Source organism: Rissa tridactyla, chromosome 2 (genome assembly GCF_028500815.1).
Source record: "Rissa tridactyla isolate bRisTri1 chromosome 2, bRisTri1.patW.cur.20221130, whole genome shotgun sequence".
NCBI lineage: Eukaryota > Metazoa > Chordata > Aves > Charadriiformes > Laridae > Rissa > Rissa tridactyla.
In genome coordinates, this window is record NC_071467.1 from 132,498,027 (window position 1) to 132,515,619 (window position 17,593).

Here is a 17,593-nt window from a genome sequence, read left to right on the forward strand (position 1 = left end):
ATCGCTTCTTTGAGAAAGCGTTGCTCTCTTGTTAAAGATAACCCATAATGTATACTGGACAACAAAAGAGAATTCAGCGTTCTGTATGTTACCTTCTTGTAGTTTTCCCTGAGCGTTAGAAAAAAAAACTATGGTTCCATAATTTAATTGAAGTCTGAAGTGCAGAAAGATTTAAACTTGCTTACACAAAAAAATTGTTTTCTTTAGGAAAGCTAGTGGTTCTTAAAGAGATCTGAAGAGAATATAACTCACAGCATAATGAAAGATCAAGAAAACACCTAAGAAAATGGTTGCACAGAATTAAGTCTTTTGCATTCAGGTGAAAAACAAACTCCACATATATACAACCTACTTACCTTACTAAAATCAGGTTTGCCAAAAACTGCATTAGCCTGAGGACAAGCTTCTGCCAGCGCACAACTTAATTTCAAGAGGTCATTACATCTACTGACATTCTAGGAATTGTGAAGAGAGGGTACGAGTTATTAACTGTCACTTTTAATAGATGGTTGATGGGTTATAACAGCCAAAAATTAAATCAAAACAGTTGCACTGCTGTTGAGACAAGTAATGCCCCACCTTAAGCTTTCAATCTTCATGATTTTAGTTGCACTCGTAAGCCTGCTCTCATTTTCTTCCAAGAATTAATGACACAGATCAGGGGCAGGCAACGTACCCCAGAGAAATAGTTTGCAATGAACATTTTTAACAGTTTAATTACCAGGTTCTGTAAGCAGTATGCAGATCTTACTTACTAATCCTTCTTCACAAATTTTATTATGTATTTGGTGTTCTTTTTTCTTTCTCTCCTTAATACAAGGCGACAACAGCACTGGCATACCTCTTGTTCTCTTTACATGCAAGACTTGGGTTTTGGTTCAGCTGAGAGAAGCAGAGCCTTGCCAGTTACAATTTGGTATCTGAATCACTGTAAGAGTGGGTCAATTCCAGTAACACAGCATTTATTAGACAACATTCTACTCATAATTCAAAGGAAATGATCCAGAGCTCAGAGCAGGAAAGAAAACACTAGTGCAACTAAACATTTTGCTAACCTTATAAGTACACTCCTAACTTCTGTACCTTACAACATTAAATAAAACACTGAGTCTCAGAATGCCAGGTTAAGAACCTAAAGCAGAACTACCTATGACTATTACATCTAAAAATCCCTTTATTAGAAGTGATTCCATAAAGAGAATGAGTAAAGCTTGGTCCCCCTCCACAAGTTCCTTTCCTACTGAGGTCTTGGCAAAGCAGCTCCTACAACTGGCTCAAAGCTACACAGGTGCTGACTAATGTGCACACACCAGTTAGCCAGCAGACCAAACAGAAAAGGCAAGCTTTGGTACTCCTAGATTTCCCCCTTTCCCTGCTGCACCCCCCACATTAATGAAAACAACTCACTGTTTTGGGTTTTTTAATTTTCCTCACTCCTCTTGCCCATCTACACAAAACCTGAAAGGACCTAGCATCTCTGAACCACCCCCACGTCAAGCTTCATTGAAACTGCCCCAGACACTCAGCTGTTCGAGAGCAGGGGATTCACCCCCAGCAGAGCTCCAGCTGCCTCCTACAGTATTCTTCAGTCAACAGCAAGTATTTTAACCCTCTATTATTATTTTTTTTGCCTACCAAATATTCAAGAAAATCCCACTACAATTCAAATGATGATGAACAATTCTTTTTGCCATTTCAGAAAGAATACCTGATTTCAGTTAAAAAGGGTACCATAATATTTGCAATTCTGGAATCTAAATTAACTTTTTTTTTTCCCCAACATCTAATGCTATTAATTACTCTCAATTCCATAGAAACTCGCCGGGGGAGGGGGAAGAGAAGGTAAGATTAAACACCTCAGTCAAAATCAAATAGTTCTTTGAATTCACCTGCGCCCAAAACGTTACAGCATCTTCAACGTGGCAGCCCACAGCATCTTCAACTTGAGGGAGGGGAAAGAAAAAGAATTACTCTCAAATGTGACTTAATTTAAGATGATGGGTTGCGTGGTGACTTATTTTTTTAAAAGACGGCCTCACATTACCTGTGTCATGCTCTGTGTCTCCATCCATGACAACAGATTCTAAAACGTTACAAGACATCTATAGTTAAATAGAGACGCTAAGGTATTTTTCGGGTGGTGAGTTTACACGCATGCACACCCACCCGCCTCACAGGCCCACACGACCCGTCCCTGCCTTAAACCCTTCACGGGCTCCTGCTCCCCATCACCTCACCCCCACGCTTCTCCTCAGCCCTCCACCCTGCCGAGGCAGACACACCCATTCCTTTAGTGAAAAACACTATTTTTAGGCCAGGACGCGGGCCATAAGACTGGCAACCCCGCTGCCCGGAGACTCCAGCCGGCTGCCGGCCTCCCCGCGAACAGCGCAGCGCGGCGCGGCCCGGCGCTACCTCAGGCGGCTTGGGCCGGCTCCGGGCGAGGGGCCCCGCCGCAGCCGCACGTGCTCCCGCCGCCGCCTCTGCGCACGCGCCCGACGGGTCCCTCAGCGCTGCCGCCGCGCGGGCGGGGCTTCAGCCCTCTCCTCTCCCTCAGCGGGGGACGCGGGGCGGCGACGGTCGAGCCGCGCCCCCTTGTCTGGGCAACCTGTTCCAGCGTCTCAGCATCCTCGCAGTAAAGAATTTCTGCCTAATATCTCATCTCGACCTACCCTCTTCCAGTTTGAAGCCATTACCCCTCCTCCTGTTGCTACATGCCCTTGTAAAAAGTCCCTCCTCAGCTTTCTTGTAGGGCCCCTTCACACACTGGGAAGCTGCTATAAGGTCTGCCTGGAGCCTTCTCTTCTCCAGGCTGAATAACCCCAACTCTCTCAGCCTGCCTTCATAGCAGATGTGCTCCAGCCCTCTGATCATGGCCCTCCTCTGGACCCGTTCCAACAGGTCCATGCCCTTCTTATGTTGGGGGCTCCAGAGCTGGATGCAGTACTCCAGGTGGGGTCTCACGGGAGCGGAGTAGAGGGGCAGGATCACCTCCCTCGACCTGCTGGCCACGCTGCTTTTGATGCAGCCCAGGATGCGGTTGGCTTTCTGGGCTGCGAGCGCACATTGCCGGCTCATGTTGAGCTTCTCATCCACCAACACCCCCAAGTCCTTCTCCTCAGGGCTGCTCTCCATCCATTCTCCGCCCAGCCTGTATTGGTGCTTGGGATTGCCCCAACCCAGGTGCAGGATCTTGCACTTGGCCTTGTTGAATGCTCTGAAAGCTCATAGGCACCAGACTTTTCCTACAAATCCGTAATTGCGTGCCCAGATGTGCCCTTTACCACACAAGAGGGTGTCAATCAGTGCACGTGGATCCTGGTTTTGAAGCATAAGTGAAGCAGCATCAGGGAGGCTCCTGCACTGATGACATCCTCGCTGCTGGCCTCCACACACCCTCTGAACATGCTCATCCCATTCCCCTCATGCAATGTGTCAGTGCTCATCTTTTGGTTTCACACACAGCAATTTGCAATTTTCCTGTCTTGTCTAATAGGAGAAGAAAAACTGACGAAGCCATTAGCAAGGCAGAGGTGCCAGTGTTGCACAGGCAACGTGTTATGGTTGAGTCTGGGACTTTTCCTCAGCAGGTGACTGAAGGAGCATGTGGGCTCCGTGACCAGCCAGGGCCGACCACACGAGTCCAGTGAACGTAAAATTAGAGCTAAAACTGGTGTAAAGCAAATAACGAGTTACTCTGCCAGAAGACAAATGCTAAGGGCTCCAAAGCAAAGGTAGGATTCTAGACAAAAGTAGTATCTTTTGTTACGGGGAAAAAAAAAAACCAAACAGGTACACCTGTGCAAGGTCTTTTAGACTGGAAAACCTCTGTTGTTGCTATCTATTGTATTTGTGCTAAGAAAAAACACTATCACTACCTGCAAAGGTGTCTCTTTCCTTAAGGTACATGGCTACAACAAAACAACCGCCAGAGACTCCAGGGACACACAGACACGAGACCCGCGAACTGTTTAACATGCACAACATGCTGTAAAGACACTGACAACTTCACAAAATAATTCTGCACGGATGCCGTTACTGGCTGTGAATTCACACATCCCATTCCCCTTCCTCCCAAACCCAAGACAGAGATACGCGATTTATATTTAGTATCAGAGCAGCACGGAATGGGAAAGAGCCCCTTCCCCTCCACTTAGGATCCCTAACCAGCCTCTACTGTCATAAATAGCCAAGGTACATCTAAGCCTTTTCATAGGATGATTAAAGCTAGTGAGAAAATGCTGTTCTGCACTCTAGGAGTGTTATAATAATGGCAAAATAATGATTTGAAAGCCAGCTATTTAAAAAATGAGAAGTGCTTAAACATTGCCCAAGACCTACACAATTAGTGTTTACCAGCTCAGAGCACTCTGGGTATGACAACAAACCATGTTTCCCGTGCCAGATTCCTTGGATTAGAGTCAGAAACGGTTAACGGGTATAGCTGAACAACAGATATACGCCCACAAATAAATCATACAGATGAACCAATAACTTATCCGTCCCATGATATTATGTTCAAAGTTCACAACGGCTCCCAGGAAGACCAAGCATCAACCTCTTTATTTATAATGACCACTCTTAATGGCAAACATACCAGCAATTGGTCTCTGCTTTTACCTTTACAAAAACTTTCTTAATGAAAGCATAAAGAGATTTTTTCAATAGAATTGGAGGTTGCAATTTTGATCGTACAAAATGATGATTTTTTTTTTTTTTTAGGATAAAAATAAGAGTAATTCCAGTTAAGTGTCAATTTCACTTAAGATGTGACATCAGTATTCGGTTTTCACAGCCAGCAACATTATGAGATATATTGTACCTAGTTTTTCATGTATAGATATGAATAAAAATTCTGCAAAAAAGTACTACATGAGTACCAAGAAGTCAAAAGTACGCCTTCTAGTAAGGAAAGTGAGTTTCTTTTACTTGGACATCATGAACATGGGTGAAAAGTGGTCACAACTCCTAAGCAGTATTTAATGCAGTTGGTATTTTTATGATCCCACCTGTTTTCCAACTAAAACCAAATATTAGGAAATAAATGTAATAACTTTTTAGTATCATTTAAGTGGAAATTTTAAATAAGTTTAAGCACGGAATAATTTTTTTTTAAATTAACTATGATAAAACCAGTTCATGATTATCACAGTAGTTTAGTAAGGCTGAATTTGGCAAATATTTAAAACTGACAGGTATTTTCATCTCAAAATGTCAAAAAATACATTATTTCCTAAAAGTAAAAACTTATGCTATCAGTATAAAAAGAAACACAAAATACAAGCATTTTGTAACTATTAAAACCTCTGTCTTTAACAATATTTTGCTGTGAGAAACCTCATCTCTGAAATATACACGTAAATTTCTGGAACTGTATTCCCTAATGGGTATAGCCATGGGATAAATATGGAAGTAGAATAAATTTCCACTATCAAGCTTGTAACAATCTCTCTGAAGACTGAAATATTTTTTCTATAATTTTATTAACCATTTTTTACAGATGTTATTTACATTTGTTTGTTTCTTGTAATTCTATTGTGAAATCCCCATTTACTTATGAGACTTGAGCATCTGTAGAAATGATTGCTTATAAGGACCAGAAGAGGGAGCTCAAATTAATATTTTTATTTTTTAAGTTAAAGCAGTATGTTACAGTGTAGAATTTAAAGCTAAATGTACTTTTAAAATATTCATTAGACACTTTGATATATTATGCATTTAAATTAAACTAACAGATTGACCTCTCTGATTGGCATCTGTAGTAATGGCAGTATAGCTCAGAGTTAAGGTAAATGGCCTTTTGTAATCTTTGAATTTGGGCAATTGAGCCTTTCATTCCCTTCTCACTTGGATTCCACTGCCTCCATCAGTCACTGTACGACCTGCATGCCTTCCCAAGAACTCTCCTTCCCTCCCACAGCTGATATCTGAACGAAAAAGCAAGTTGCCCGGCACCAAACGCCTTCAACCTCACCTCTTTCCCTCTGCCAGTCAGCCACATGAAGGCGCACAGAGGCATTGTCTCTGGTGGGAATCACAGTTTTGTCAGCTTCTCCCAACTCTTGCTATGAAGTCTCAGTACATACATACTACCTGAAGTCTTCCGTCCAAGAGACACCTTCAAGTATTTTTAAGGACAAACTGACATACACCTCTCTGTTTTCAAAGGACACTAACACAAAGTTAGGTCAGGCTCTGCTTTTGCCTCCCAAACTGCAGCCTCTGACAGCTATTCTGTACCAAGTTCTTGCTGTGCTGCTTGGCAGATTTAAACCACCACAAAAAGTTAAGAAATTTTAAATTTTCCTGTCCCCTACCTTTAGCACAATATATGCTGCCACAGCTGTGAATATGGACATACAATACAAAAGCACATCTCCCTTCTTGAGGGACTCAGTCTGTGTTGGATTACACGTGATGAAAGAGTATCTGTTGAATAAATAACCCTATATCAAACACTATATAAATATTTGTTTACATGCAATAAATAGCATAACCATTTCCACTTAATGTTTTCAGAAGTTTAATGTAATAGAATCATTATGGACCATATCAAACAAACAGAATCAGGAGGATTCTCCTCTGCTAGAGAAATCTGTCATAAAGTATACAAGCAGGATACCTTCAAGTAGCTACTGCGTATGTGTGGACATGGGCTTACAGAACCTCACATGTAAAAAAGTATTTATACATTGCCAAGAACAGAGCCTAGAGAAGTGTGAGAGAAGGAGGGTATGTTTGAATCTTAGGTAAAGGCGGTGAAACCAACAGAAAGAAAAAAAGATTTAAAGAAAAGATTAAAATTAAAAAGATTAAAAAGATTAGCAGAATAAATTCCGCCAAGTAAAAATCCATGAACAAGATGAGTTCCAAGGACTCTACAAATAAAGAAAGTGTGTCATAAAAGTCTAAGAATGGGACATAGATTTTCTTTGCCCTACTACAATGTAATACTTAAATACATGCTTATTCTCTCAGATCTTGAATAACAGCACTGTAAATCTCTAAATATCATTTTCCATTCTCAAAGGAATATCTATGTAACAATTCTGGAGATTAGAAACGCATTGATTAAAGTACCAATTTTATTACAACAAGATAATTAAAAATTAATTTCAGCAACAGACCAAAACAGCAGAATAAAGAAATGAAGAAATACAAGTATGCGGGTATTCACAGCAAAAAATACTCTCTAATACAATGATTAACACTGTGCCATATACTAACTATTTCTTTATTAATTTCATGGCTTCTTTGATGGTACTGGACTTTTCTCTTTCCGTTTAGCAGCCTTCTCCTTTTTCAGCTGTAACAAAGAAAGACACCAACAGTGGTTCAAGCATTAATTTGCAAGTCAGCCAGTAATGCAATATTAAATTGCTTCATCCAGTCATAAATTTATCAGAGTGATATATGCAATGGAGAGAGCTATAGATCATTATTAGCCCAATCTAGCATCGCTTACTTTTGCATCACAGGACAAGTAAGCATTTCCATAGCTCTGTAGCTCCTCCCCTATTCAAACCAGGGATTCCTTTATCTCTGATAATGGCAATCTAGGTATTTACATATCCCTCCAGGCCAAAGTGCCTCACGAATGTTCACAGTTTTATCTTTATGTCAATGAAAGAAGTTTTATTACAGACATCTAACAGACACAGACTAACCAGCATGCACAAAATCACACAGCAAGTTTGTTGCTGAGGTAGATGCTAAACCTCCATCTCAATGTCTCCTCACTGACCCACAAGGTCGTGTCTTCCTCTTGTAAGATTTTTCTACACAGTAGGCTCTTACAGCATGGTATGATTTACCAACATGCATACATTTAACTCCGCCATTTTGTAGTAAGACTATTAATCCAAACAAATACATCTGTTGTTTTTAGAAGCAAAAGTTGTTCTCGAGTATTGTTACATTAGTGAATGAAATTCTATTTAGAGCAATTATATAAAAGGGATGCACGGATTTTTGCACCTCATCTAACATAAGATAGCATGTTGCTATCAAAAATGCAAGGAAAGAGAAAATAATATTTTTAACACGCTTTTTTTCTTCCCCATAAAATAGTGTCAAAAGGAAGCAAGGCCCCAGTCCTGATCTGGATGTCTACAAATGAACTCACTGCTAAGCAATTCTGTTGTTAGTCTACACAGAAACTCATTTTAAAACATTTTTCCACATCTGGAGGCTTGAGGTTTGTATCTGAAATTCCTACTACCTTTTGCAAAGAAAATAAAATCTTAAGGGGAAAAAGAAATGTAGCAATTTGGATTTGACAATAACATGTTTTCTCCTATAAACTGATAATGTATTTGTAACATCTTATCCTATTTTGAGATGATTTCCAAAATAAAGAAAATTATTTAAAATTTCACAAAGCTACAACAGCTTTCTCATTAACAAACACCTTGTTGCAAGCAGCGAGCGTAACAGCAATTAAGATTTTAAAAGATAATTATCTAACACTGCCTTACAAAAGAATTGATAAATAGTCAAGACATACTTCCAGCTGAGACAGTGGAGCTAAGGAGCTAATGTAGGGAACGTGTTCTTTAAGAACACCTAAAGATGTATTTAAGCATCTAAGTAACCTACACCACAGGGCATTTAAATTTAAGATAGACAGTGGGGTGGAGGAGGCACCTCAAAGGGGGTGATTCAGATCATCTAAGACACATCAGATTTAGCCCAACTGCACAGACATTCGCGTTAAGGAAAACATCATAAATGGTTTTATAAATGAGGTAGCAAAACACACAATCCTAAATGTCACCGGGGACTTCCTGCGAGTCTGCTTTGTTGGGGGTGGTTTTGTCACATAGGAAAATATTTTATTTTTCTGTAATGGAGAGTTACCTCACTAAAAATCTGCCCTGTTAAGGTAAACACCATCCCAGACATGACTGGCCTCTGAAATCCTGCAATAGCTCATAATTGTACTTAAAACTTTATTTTAGGAAGCTAGTGTCTTCTCAGGAAGCGAACAAATGATATAATGCATTTATATGCCACTTAAATCATACATGTATCTTTTTTAGACATCCTCTTGTGAAAATACATTTGAATTAAGCAATAAATGCAGTAACTTGCCCGTTCTTGAAAACGTTTTTCAAAGTAAGCCATGTCATCATCTTCTGAATGCTTTCCATGAGAAACTTGCCTTGTAGCACTAGAACCACCTGGCAAAAAAAAAAAAAAACAAAACAAAACACCATCCATAGTTATGTTTTATGTTTAGCAAAACACATTTAAAATGAGAACTCACTTTACAGGCAAGTAACAAAACCCAGCAATTGAGACCAGAGAGTAACATTTTTAGTCTAGGCTAGTGGCTATTATAAATACTCTTGGAGGAGTTCAACAGTTACATTAATTGCTAAATACTTATACTAAATAGGGGACATAAAATAAGCATAACCGATCCATAACTCCATGCAGAAAATACTTTCTGGCAGAAGGCAGTTTCACAGGATTGCACTGAATATGTATGACCCATTCGGATACAATGAGCTTCTAGTAGGAACTAAAAATTTAAAAAACTGACCAAATGAATAAATGACACCATTAATGGGGAAGATACCAAATGCTACAAAAAATCATTAAAGTTAAAAAGCATATCATGAGCAAAAATAACAAGCAGTGACAAACCAGTTATTCTAAGCACTTCAAGTACATGAATGTTGCACTAACTTTTCACATAATAAGGCTTCAATATGCATTTTAATTTTTAACTTTTATTTTAGCCCAAGCATCCTTCAACTCATAAATAAAATAAACTAATTTTATATTAAATACTTTTTGTAAAACAGCATTATCCTACTAATATAGCACCTGCTATCTGTGAGATGGTTTGAGCAGAACTAGAAGGTGCCTGAAACGCTTTTAGAAATGGATGATCCATGCTGGTAACAGGGGATTCTAAATGTTCATCAGAAGGAGCCCCTGTTAGAAAATAAGTTGAATTAAAACAAAAATTAACGTCATGAGATATATTAAGAACATACATGATGGGGTCAAAACAAGGCTACAGATTCATACCTACAACACCCACTGCAGACCCCATAAACTCGAGTTAACAAAAGCATTACAGAAGATGGCTTCAAAGGAAATGAAAAGTTTTGTTTTTTTAATTGTTATGGCTATGCTATAGTTTCTAAACTTCAGACAAAGACAGGAAACCAGATCAGAATTTTAAAAAGAAATAATGAGTACATGGCAATAATAAATATAACAGTATTTCAGGACAAAATGTCTCCATTACTAAATGACACAAAATCACAGAGCAGCAGAGGTATCGAGGCCAACTAATATCCCTGTCAAAAACCAAAGTTCTACAAATGACCTCTTTTTCTTACGAACACCTATTAACTTTGAGTTAAAAAAAAATAATGCTGTAACCGTATAACCAGGAAATACCTGGACAGTATTAGGCTAAAGGATTAACGCAAATATAACATCGAAGTATTATGACATGGAGGAGAAAAACAGAAGTTACAGAGTTCTTTCTAAAAGAAATGCTCCACTTCAACCAGAAGCTACGGGGTTGAACACCAGAAATGCTGGTAAAGAATTTTTTTATTGATTCACTACAGGAAGTTGGACAAAGTGGTCACAGTGGTCTCTTCGCACATAAGGAGTGCTGGAAAAAGTAAAAAGAACCTGTCCTTAAGCCATACTCCTATTGATCTAGTTTGCCTTCAAACTCTGAAAATCTATGTTGAATTACTACTTTTCAAAACTACTTAGTTGAAGAATTAAAATTTCATCTCAGGTCAGCTGCACTTACCTATTCCGCTGTCATCGAGTCTCATGTAGCCTGCTGCTAGTGAACTAAAACCAGTCAGTCCTCCCATAGCAGCATAAGGAACATCCTCCCCCACAGGCTTTCCTTGGGCTAAGCGCTCTTGTTTAGTTTCCACTACTGTTTCATGAGCATATGTTGGCTGCCCACATGCACAGGTAAAGCAACTATGAAAGCCCGAACACTTGGAACCTAATCAACAAATAAATAAGCATAATGAGTGAGATTAGAATGGAATTTATACTTCATGGCAGACAAAGCGGTGTTTCCCTAAACTGATCCTGTGAAAAACTAGAGTTCCTTCCCCGCAAAAGCATCCAGCTATGCTTTCTATTTGGAAGCACATATATGATTTGGGGCCAAGCAATCAGCTGTCTTTGCTGCAACCTTTGACAGCCTCTTTTCATCATGATATGAAAATGCAGGAGAAGGGATGGGTGTGGGGATTAGATCAGAGGGGTCGTCAAGTCTCAGGGTCTCATTCAGTCAAGTTTTTAGTACCTCAGAAGATGGAGATTCCACCTCCTGGATCAATGTTGGTCTTCCCTTGGAGCAGACATTTCTTTCCTAATATCTAATTGGATTTCCTATGTTGCAACTTGCAGCCAATTTTGGCAGTATTATCTCCAAATGTGTACAGCACATGTCAATGTTGCATGGCCAGAAAACTTCAAATCGCAATTTATGATACAAATCACAATTTAAATGTCTTTTAAAATTAGCAAAATTATCTGGGTAGTAAACAGAGGCTGTGGCAACAGCAAAGTAGGTTCTACGTAAGAGTACTGTGAGACTGACTTTCAGGGGGTTTTTAAGCTTGCGTAGCCACAGGATGTAACTGAAATAGTTACACAAATGACATGGGACATTCAGAAACATGGAGTGAAGTGATGTATCTGCCCTAGCTCCAGCTAAGACTGTCATCAAAACCCTGCCGGAGCAATGATGTGAACAAGAAACTGAGGAACCAATTTTGCAAACGTTTCATTATACAAATTACCCTGCTTCCAGCTCATGGTTACACTTCATTTTGCAGAGGACCAAAAAAGATTCTTTTTAAGTCTTGTGTAGTATGTTCAAGGATCACATTCTTGGAAGTGTTAAAGGCTTTTTCGTATCATTTTGGGCACTTCTCAGTAACAGAGTTCCTACTGTGTATTTGGATACAGAATAAAGTATATCCAATATATAAAGTGCAACAGCAATATTTTTTTCAATTGTAAAGAGAGTACGTCTCTAATTTATCTATCACATTAGATTTCTACAGCACTGGGCTAGACTAACACCAGTACATTAAAACAACACAAGTCCAAAACAGAAGCAAGTCTTGGCACTTCTCTATGTAATCTTTGAAGCCCTCGGAAGTGTCAGGTATTTTTGAGAAATGCTAGGAAAAGTGCATAATATAAATGATTATTAAAAACACTGTGTTCTAAGGATTCAGTCTGAATCATCCAATTGCACATTTAAGATTTTCACATTGCTTAAAGCAATTTCTTGAAATGCTGTCATATAAATATTTTATGTTTTATTCTGTGGGACATGATTCTTATCCAGCAAAAGTTGTTTATGATTTTTCCTGTACAAATTAGACAGACTTCATGAAAGAAATTTACTAACAGTATGGAACTCTTAACAAAAAAAATTTCAGCTTATGTAACGAGGTTTCAAACTAAAACATCTTTATGCATTATTTAGTTTCTACAGTTAATAATTACTGTTGTTTCATTACAGTAACCTCAAACAACTGAAGAAAAAAGATTCCTCTTAATGCCTTCTCAAACCTTTTGCTTGAAACTCCATGCCCATTTGCATTTCTAGACCCACAATCCGTATGCTTGGGAACTGCTTTGTTAGAGTGCTAACAATAGTATAATTTGGGAACAGAGTGCTACTTCCTATTGAGTTGAGAAAAGATATAAAAATACACTAACATTATATTCAGCCAGGCAATAGAGGCACAGAGATCAACACTCCTCTCTCTCAAACTACCAAGTTCAAGTAGAGAAGCCATGTGCATGCGGCAGTGGAAATGACAAACTGCAAATGGGGTGCTTTCATACTGCCTAACTTAAGGTGGCTGTCTCCATATGTACCTAACCAAATCATTCAGAAACTTATGCTCCTTCACAGAACTTGGGGAAGCTAAGGATGTTGTTCTAAACCCTCCCATGCAAAAGGCGATGTCTTCCTTCCCATTTCCCATCCTTCTGCAATGACCAAAATGCACATCAGTGACAAGTGGCAGCACATACCTAACACTCTGGGCAGACTACAGATCCCTAACATGCTGTTCCTGTTAAGTTTCCTAGCAAAGAATGCTGCAAGTCCATCACCAACTTACAAGAGTTACACGAAAATCCAGGCGCTGCACTGTGCTGATCAGCAAAGTGTTTGCACCTACAACGGATGGGCTGTGTGCCATTTAGAGGGACATAGTGATAGGACTGGCATGGACAACGGCTCACTCTACAAGGCACACAAATAGGACGATCTTTGGGAATCACTTCATAGTCCGTTTTGTGTTGTTTATACCTAAAACAGGCAAAAATAGTAACTTTTATAACTTTGTTAGTATTCGTCAGAAAACTGAAGGGATTCTAATTTATCTTACAAGTTTTGTTTCTAAGTATCTTTAATTATATTAACTACTGCTAATTGTTAATTTTTCAATTAAATGCATATCAGGTGCTTTTACATCCATTCATCACATAATATCACAAAAGGCTACATTTTTACAGTACTATCAGAATCAATCTGATCTAAAATAACTCACACCTTAAAGCGAATTTATTGAAGGCTACAAAAAATCATTTTAGTCTCAAAAAAATGTATGGAGATTTAGATTTAAAAACAGTTATTATGATTTAAAACCTAATTCTCTCAACCCCTAGACCTTAAATTAACTTGCCTATATTGTACTGTAATGTATCTGGAAACATTTTACATTTTTCTGATTTTAAAAAATACAACAGTTCAAGAAAATGAAAAGATTCCTACCGGTGAGTACAAAAGCACAGCGTCTCTGGTCCCACAAGCTTACAGTCCATACCAGTTGGTGATCTCCAGCTCACGTACAACCTGTTCTGTAACCGAATTGGTAATACTTTTCTTTTGTACTCCTCATATTCCTCAGGGGTAAAGAGCTTTCCTCCATCATCATCACCTACAATTCTGTAAGCACGTCATAAAAAAACCATATGAGAAAATGAAGACCATAAAAGCAGGTTTCTCAAGATATTTTTCAAATAATATATAACAACACTCTTGCTTTCAATGCAAAAACAAAAACCTTATCTTTCATAATACTGTTCTAGTGATATACATTTAACAGAACTATAGCTGATCTTTAGAGAAATTTTGTGAATAACACTCCTTTAAAAAATTTGCTCTGATGGACTGAAAACCAGGGTCATAAGAAAGAAGGAAAAAAATTAATACAGCAAACTACCAAGCTCCTTTTCATACGGCAGAAAAAGCAATGGGCATCAAGAGTCGTGTAACCAGCCGGCTCTGCCTCAGACTTCTTGAATGACATCTGGCAAGTCACTTCACCCATCTACACCTAACTGTACTGCAGACCTGTATCAGGTTATCTAATCTTAGTCTAGGCTGAATAAGATTACTCAACCGCAAGTAGGTAACCACACTGCCATCAAATTAACAAGCAATTAAACATCCAGGCTGTCTTCTGATTTTCAAGAAGACTATGTTAGTTTCTGTACATAAAGGCGATAGCAGCCGTATCCCATACCTCAGACAGACCCATTTGTTTAAGCTATCATTATGTTCAAATTCAAAGTCACCAAATAGCTGGAACTCTGGAGCAGCATCCAAATTCTGCATTTATGGAGACAATTGAAGACGGTAAGTAAAATCTGTAAAATGCAATTTAGACTTTAATTGCAGCACTTAACTATGCTGAAAATTAGACTAATGCCTGTAAATCTATCAGTTATTACCTGTTGGGTGTGCTAGCCTGGTCTAGTGGGAGGTGTCCCTGCCCACGGCAGGGGGGCTGGAACTAGACGACCCTTAAAAGTCCCTTCCAACCCAAACCATTCTATGATTCTTCGTCAAATATTCTGTGAATCTGTACACTGGCAGTGCTGTACAGCACCAGAATAATGTGTCAACACATCACCGTCATTTGCCTGTCAGTCCAGCCCACACCCACTGAATCTGTGTGTAACAAAACACCGCTGCGCCTACCACCTCTGATGTTTTTTACTCAGGGTTTCCCTATGCTAAATCGAGACAACATTGCAGTACTATGACTGAGATCGTGTTTATTTTTGCTCAGGATCGACTCTTCAAGAGGAGCAGCGACGAGATTAGCAAAAACACATAGGAGTGTAAAGGACATGCGTTTATATGCTGAAAAACACAATTCACGCCGAGGACAGCCCGCGTTCCCCGGCGGAGCAGCACCGTTGGTGGGGGACCCCTCACCCCTCATGGTGCTGAGGCGCTGCCAGGCCGGGGCACAGGCCCGGTCCCGAGAAAGGACGCGTCACCTCGCTGGCAGCCGGTCACCATTTACAACATGCCTTCACACCGGCGGGGCAGGCAGGGACGACGTCCCCGGGGGCTGCCTCTTCACCGCAGGCCAGGGAGAGAGACTCCTCCTCGGCGGAGAGCCGCCCTCGGGCACCTGCAGGGTGTTAGTCAGGCCGCTTCCCATCTCGCCGGTAAATGGCGGGGGAGGGGGTGTTGTGTGACACACCGAAGGCGCCGCGGATCCCGGAGAAGCGGCTTCAGGACGGCGGAAGACGTCCTGAGCGGCGCCCGGGCCGCCGGGATCTCCTCAGGGGAACCGCGGGCAAGGAGGGAAAACCGCCGCCCCCTACCCCTCTCCTCTGCCCAGCGAGGGCGGGCGAGGCCCGGCCCCGCTCCTTCCCTCCACCTCACCGCCGGTACTCCCAGTACTCCGCCAGGGCCACCTCATCCAGCTGCAGCCGCTCCATGCCGTCCCCACCGCCGTGGGGCCGCCCTTCGGCAGGCCGCCCGAGGCGCGGCGGGCGGGGCGGCTGCGCGCCCGCGGCAGCAGGTCCCCGGCGCATCCGCAGGGCGGGCGGCGGAGGGACGTGCGGGGCCGCTGCCGGCGCTGCGCCAGCGTGTGCGGGCACGGCGGACCCGCGAGGGGGCTCACACGGCCCCCACGGGAGGGGATTGGTGGTTACCCCCCTTCGCATCCTGCTGAAAGACCCAGAGAAGGCACCTTCAGTGAACTGCAGGGCTGGGACATGTCTGCCTACAGGTGCGGAGCCTCAGAAAGGGCGCTGACGCAGCCACCGACAAAACCAACCATCCAGCATATCCATGTCCACCCCAAGCCCTCCTGTCTTCTGCCCCTGCGCTCCTGTTGTCCTGAGCGGCTGCTAAGGTAGACCTTACCACATTTCTGGTGGGTAGGTGAGGGGTGTTCTTGTTTGGTGACTGATTCCCTGGTAGATGTAAGGGAGGGAAGCCTCAGGGGTGCTCAAGCTGGAGACAGGGAGAGCTCAGGACCCCCTCGCATGAGCGGAACCTGCATTAGATCCCCTTATGTGCACCTCGACACCACACCTGCCCTGCGATGGCGTGCCCAGCACAGAACATGCAGAAAGGCCCAATCTACAACTACCTGGAAGGAGGCTGTAGTGAGATGGAGGTCAGTCTCTTCTCCAAAGTAACAGGTGACAGGACAAGAGGAAAGGGCCTTAAATTGTGCCAGGGGAAGTTTAGATTGGATATTAGGAAAAATTTCTTCACGGAAAGAGTTGTCAAGCCTTGGAACAGGCTTCCCAGGGAAGTGGTTGAGTTGCCATCCTTGGAAGTATGAAAAAGACAAGTAGACATGGTGCTGAGGGACATGGTTTGGTGGTAACTTGGCAGTGCTGGGTTAACAGTTGGACTTGATGATCTTAAAGGTCTCTTTGAACCAAAAAGGATTCTGTACACAAGAGGTATGTTGTGGGTACAGGAATACTTCTACAATATCCTGGCAAAGGATAAAGTACAGTTGTATTCTTTACCTACAAAAATTTCCTCCAGCCTGCCTGAACTAAAAAACCAAAAAGCCTTGCTGCCTGCACTCAAGAAGCACAATTGCGATGACCTCCAATTGCTCTTAGCTGATACTGCTGCCTTGAAAAAAGGCTGTACTATGGGTCTTGTGTAACAACGTGACAGTGCTGCTGTACAGTATAAATGAGGCTCTGCACGGCAAGGCAATATATATTTGTTCTGCTACTACATGTTAGCTCAGAGGTGTAAGTTTTCAATAAGAGTAACATTAACCATATTAAGTCTATCACCTGCAATCATTTGATTCTAGTAGTAGTGTGCATTTCCTCTTTTTAGTTACCCCTTTTTCCTGTACATCAACAGCAAGTCTATCCTACAGTACCATGCTTACCTTCCTAGAAGGTAAGTGGACTGCCGTCACTTCAGTCCCGCTAGGAATAATTAGTGCATGCTGGTAAGGCTTACTCAGGCTCCAGTTACTGCCATAGTCTTGTTTAACCTTTAAATTCCCACTCAAGCTAAATAAATAAACAAACCATGTAAGTTACCAGTTTTCACCAGTTCCATGCTCTGGCCAATATACATCCCCATTTGCTTCCGATTCTGCTGTTGTGCCCTGTATACAAATAAAAGGTCCCAGGAATGTACTATGTAAAAAAAATGCTAACAAAATTATGCATGACTTGGCTTTCATTCCCATGCCAAGCAATATAATGAAAGTCAACAGTAGTATTCTTTTAGTAGGAGTAGAAAGACAGGGTGTGGTATTACTACGTTGAT

At 41.2% G+C, this 17,593-nt stretch overlaps 2 protein-coding genes across 3 annotated transcripts in view; both read right to left on the minus strand.

Annotated features, from left to right (window-relative positions):
- STK31 (serine/threonine kinase 31) overlaps positions 1-2,083 on the minus strand; it is a 41,271-nt gene extending 39,188 nt beyond the window's left edge. The window contains exons 1-3 of the mRNA XM_054191575.1: positions 2,045-2,083; positions 1,890-1,942; positions 357-455 (exon numbers count right to left, since the gene is read on the minus strand). Of these exons, the coding sequence (XP_054047550.1) occupies positions 357-455; positions 1,890-1,942; positions 2,045-2,072 (180 nt within the window). The 5' untranslated portion in view covers positions 2,073-2,083. The remainder of the gene's footprint in view (positions 1-356; positions 456-1,889; positions 1,943-2,044) is intronic.
- Positions 2,084-6,536: 4,453 nt separating this feature from the next.
- Positions 6,537-15,771, minus strand: FAM221A (family with sequence similarity 221 member A). Of its 2 annotated transcripts, none has more exons than XM_054191403.1 (7): positions 15,748-15,766; positions 13,805-13,978; positions 13,149-13,339; positions 10,790-10,996; positions 9,835-9,945; positions 9,094-9,182; positions 6,537-7,306 (listed from the first exon to the last, which is right to left on the minus strand). In XM_054191403.1, the coding sequence occupies exons 1-7, from the start codon at positions 15,750-15,752 to the stop codon at positions 7,244-7,246; spliced, it is 840 nt and encodes a 279-aa protein (XP_054047378.1). In that variant the 5' UTR covers positions 15,753-15,766; the 3' UTR covers positions 6,537-7,243. The 2 variants fall into 2 exon arrangements, with proteins under 2 accessions (XP_054047378.1, XP_054047377.1); XM_054191402.1 differs by lacking the exon at positions 6,537-7,306 and adding an exon at positions 7,682-7,811 and having other exon boundaries at positions 9,095-9,182; positions 15,716-15,771.
- Between the last annotated feature and the right edge of the window lie 1,822 nt (positions 15,772-17,593).

Excerpts from the sequence above, each read along its gene's own strand:
- FAM221A (XM_054191402.1), bottom strand. The coding sequence starts at position 15,771 with ATGGAGCGGCTGCAGCTGGATGAGGTGGCCCTGGCGGAGTACTGGGAG. Across the intron at positions 13,340-13,804 it reads CTGTGCTTTTGTACTCACCG|GTATAAACAACACAAAACGG; the intron begins GTAGGAATCTTT and ends TGCCTGTTTTAG. Across the intron at positions 9,946-10,789 it reads ACTCGATGACAGCGGAATAG|GGGCTCCTTCTGATGAACAT; the intron begins GTAAGTGCAGCT and ends ATTTTCTAACAG.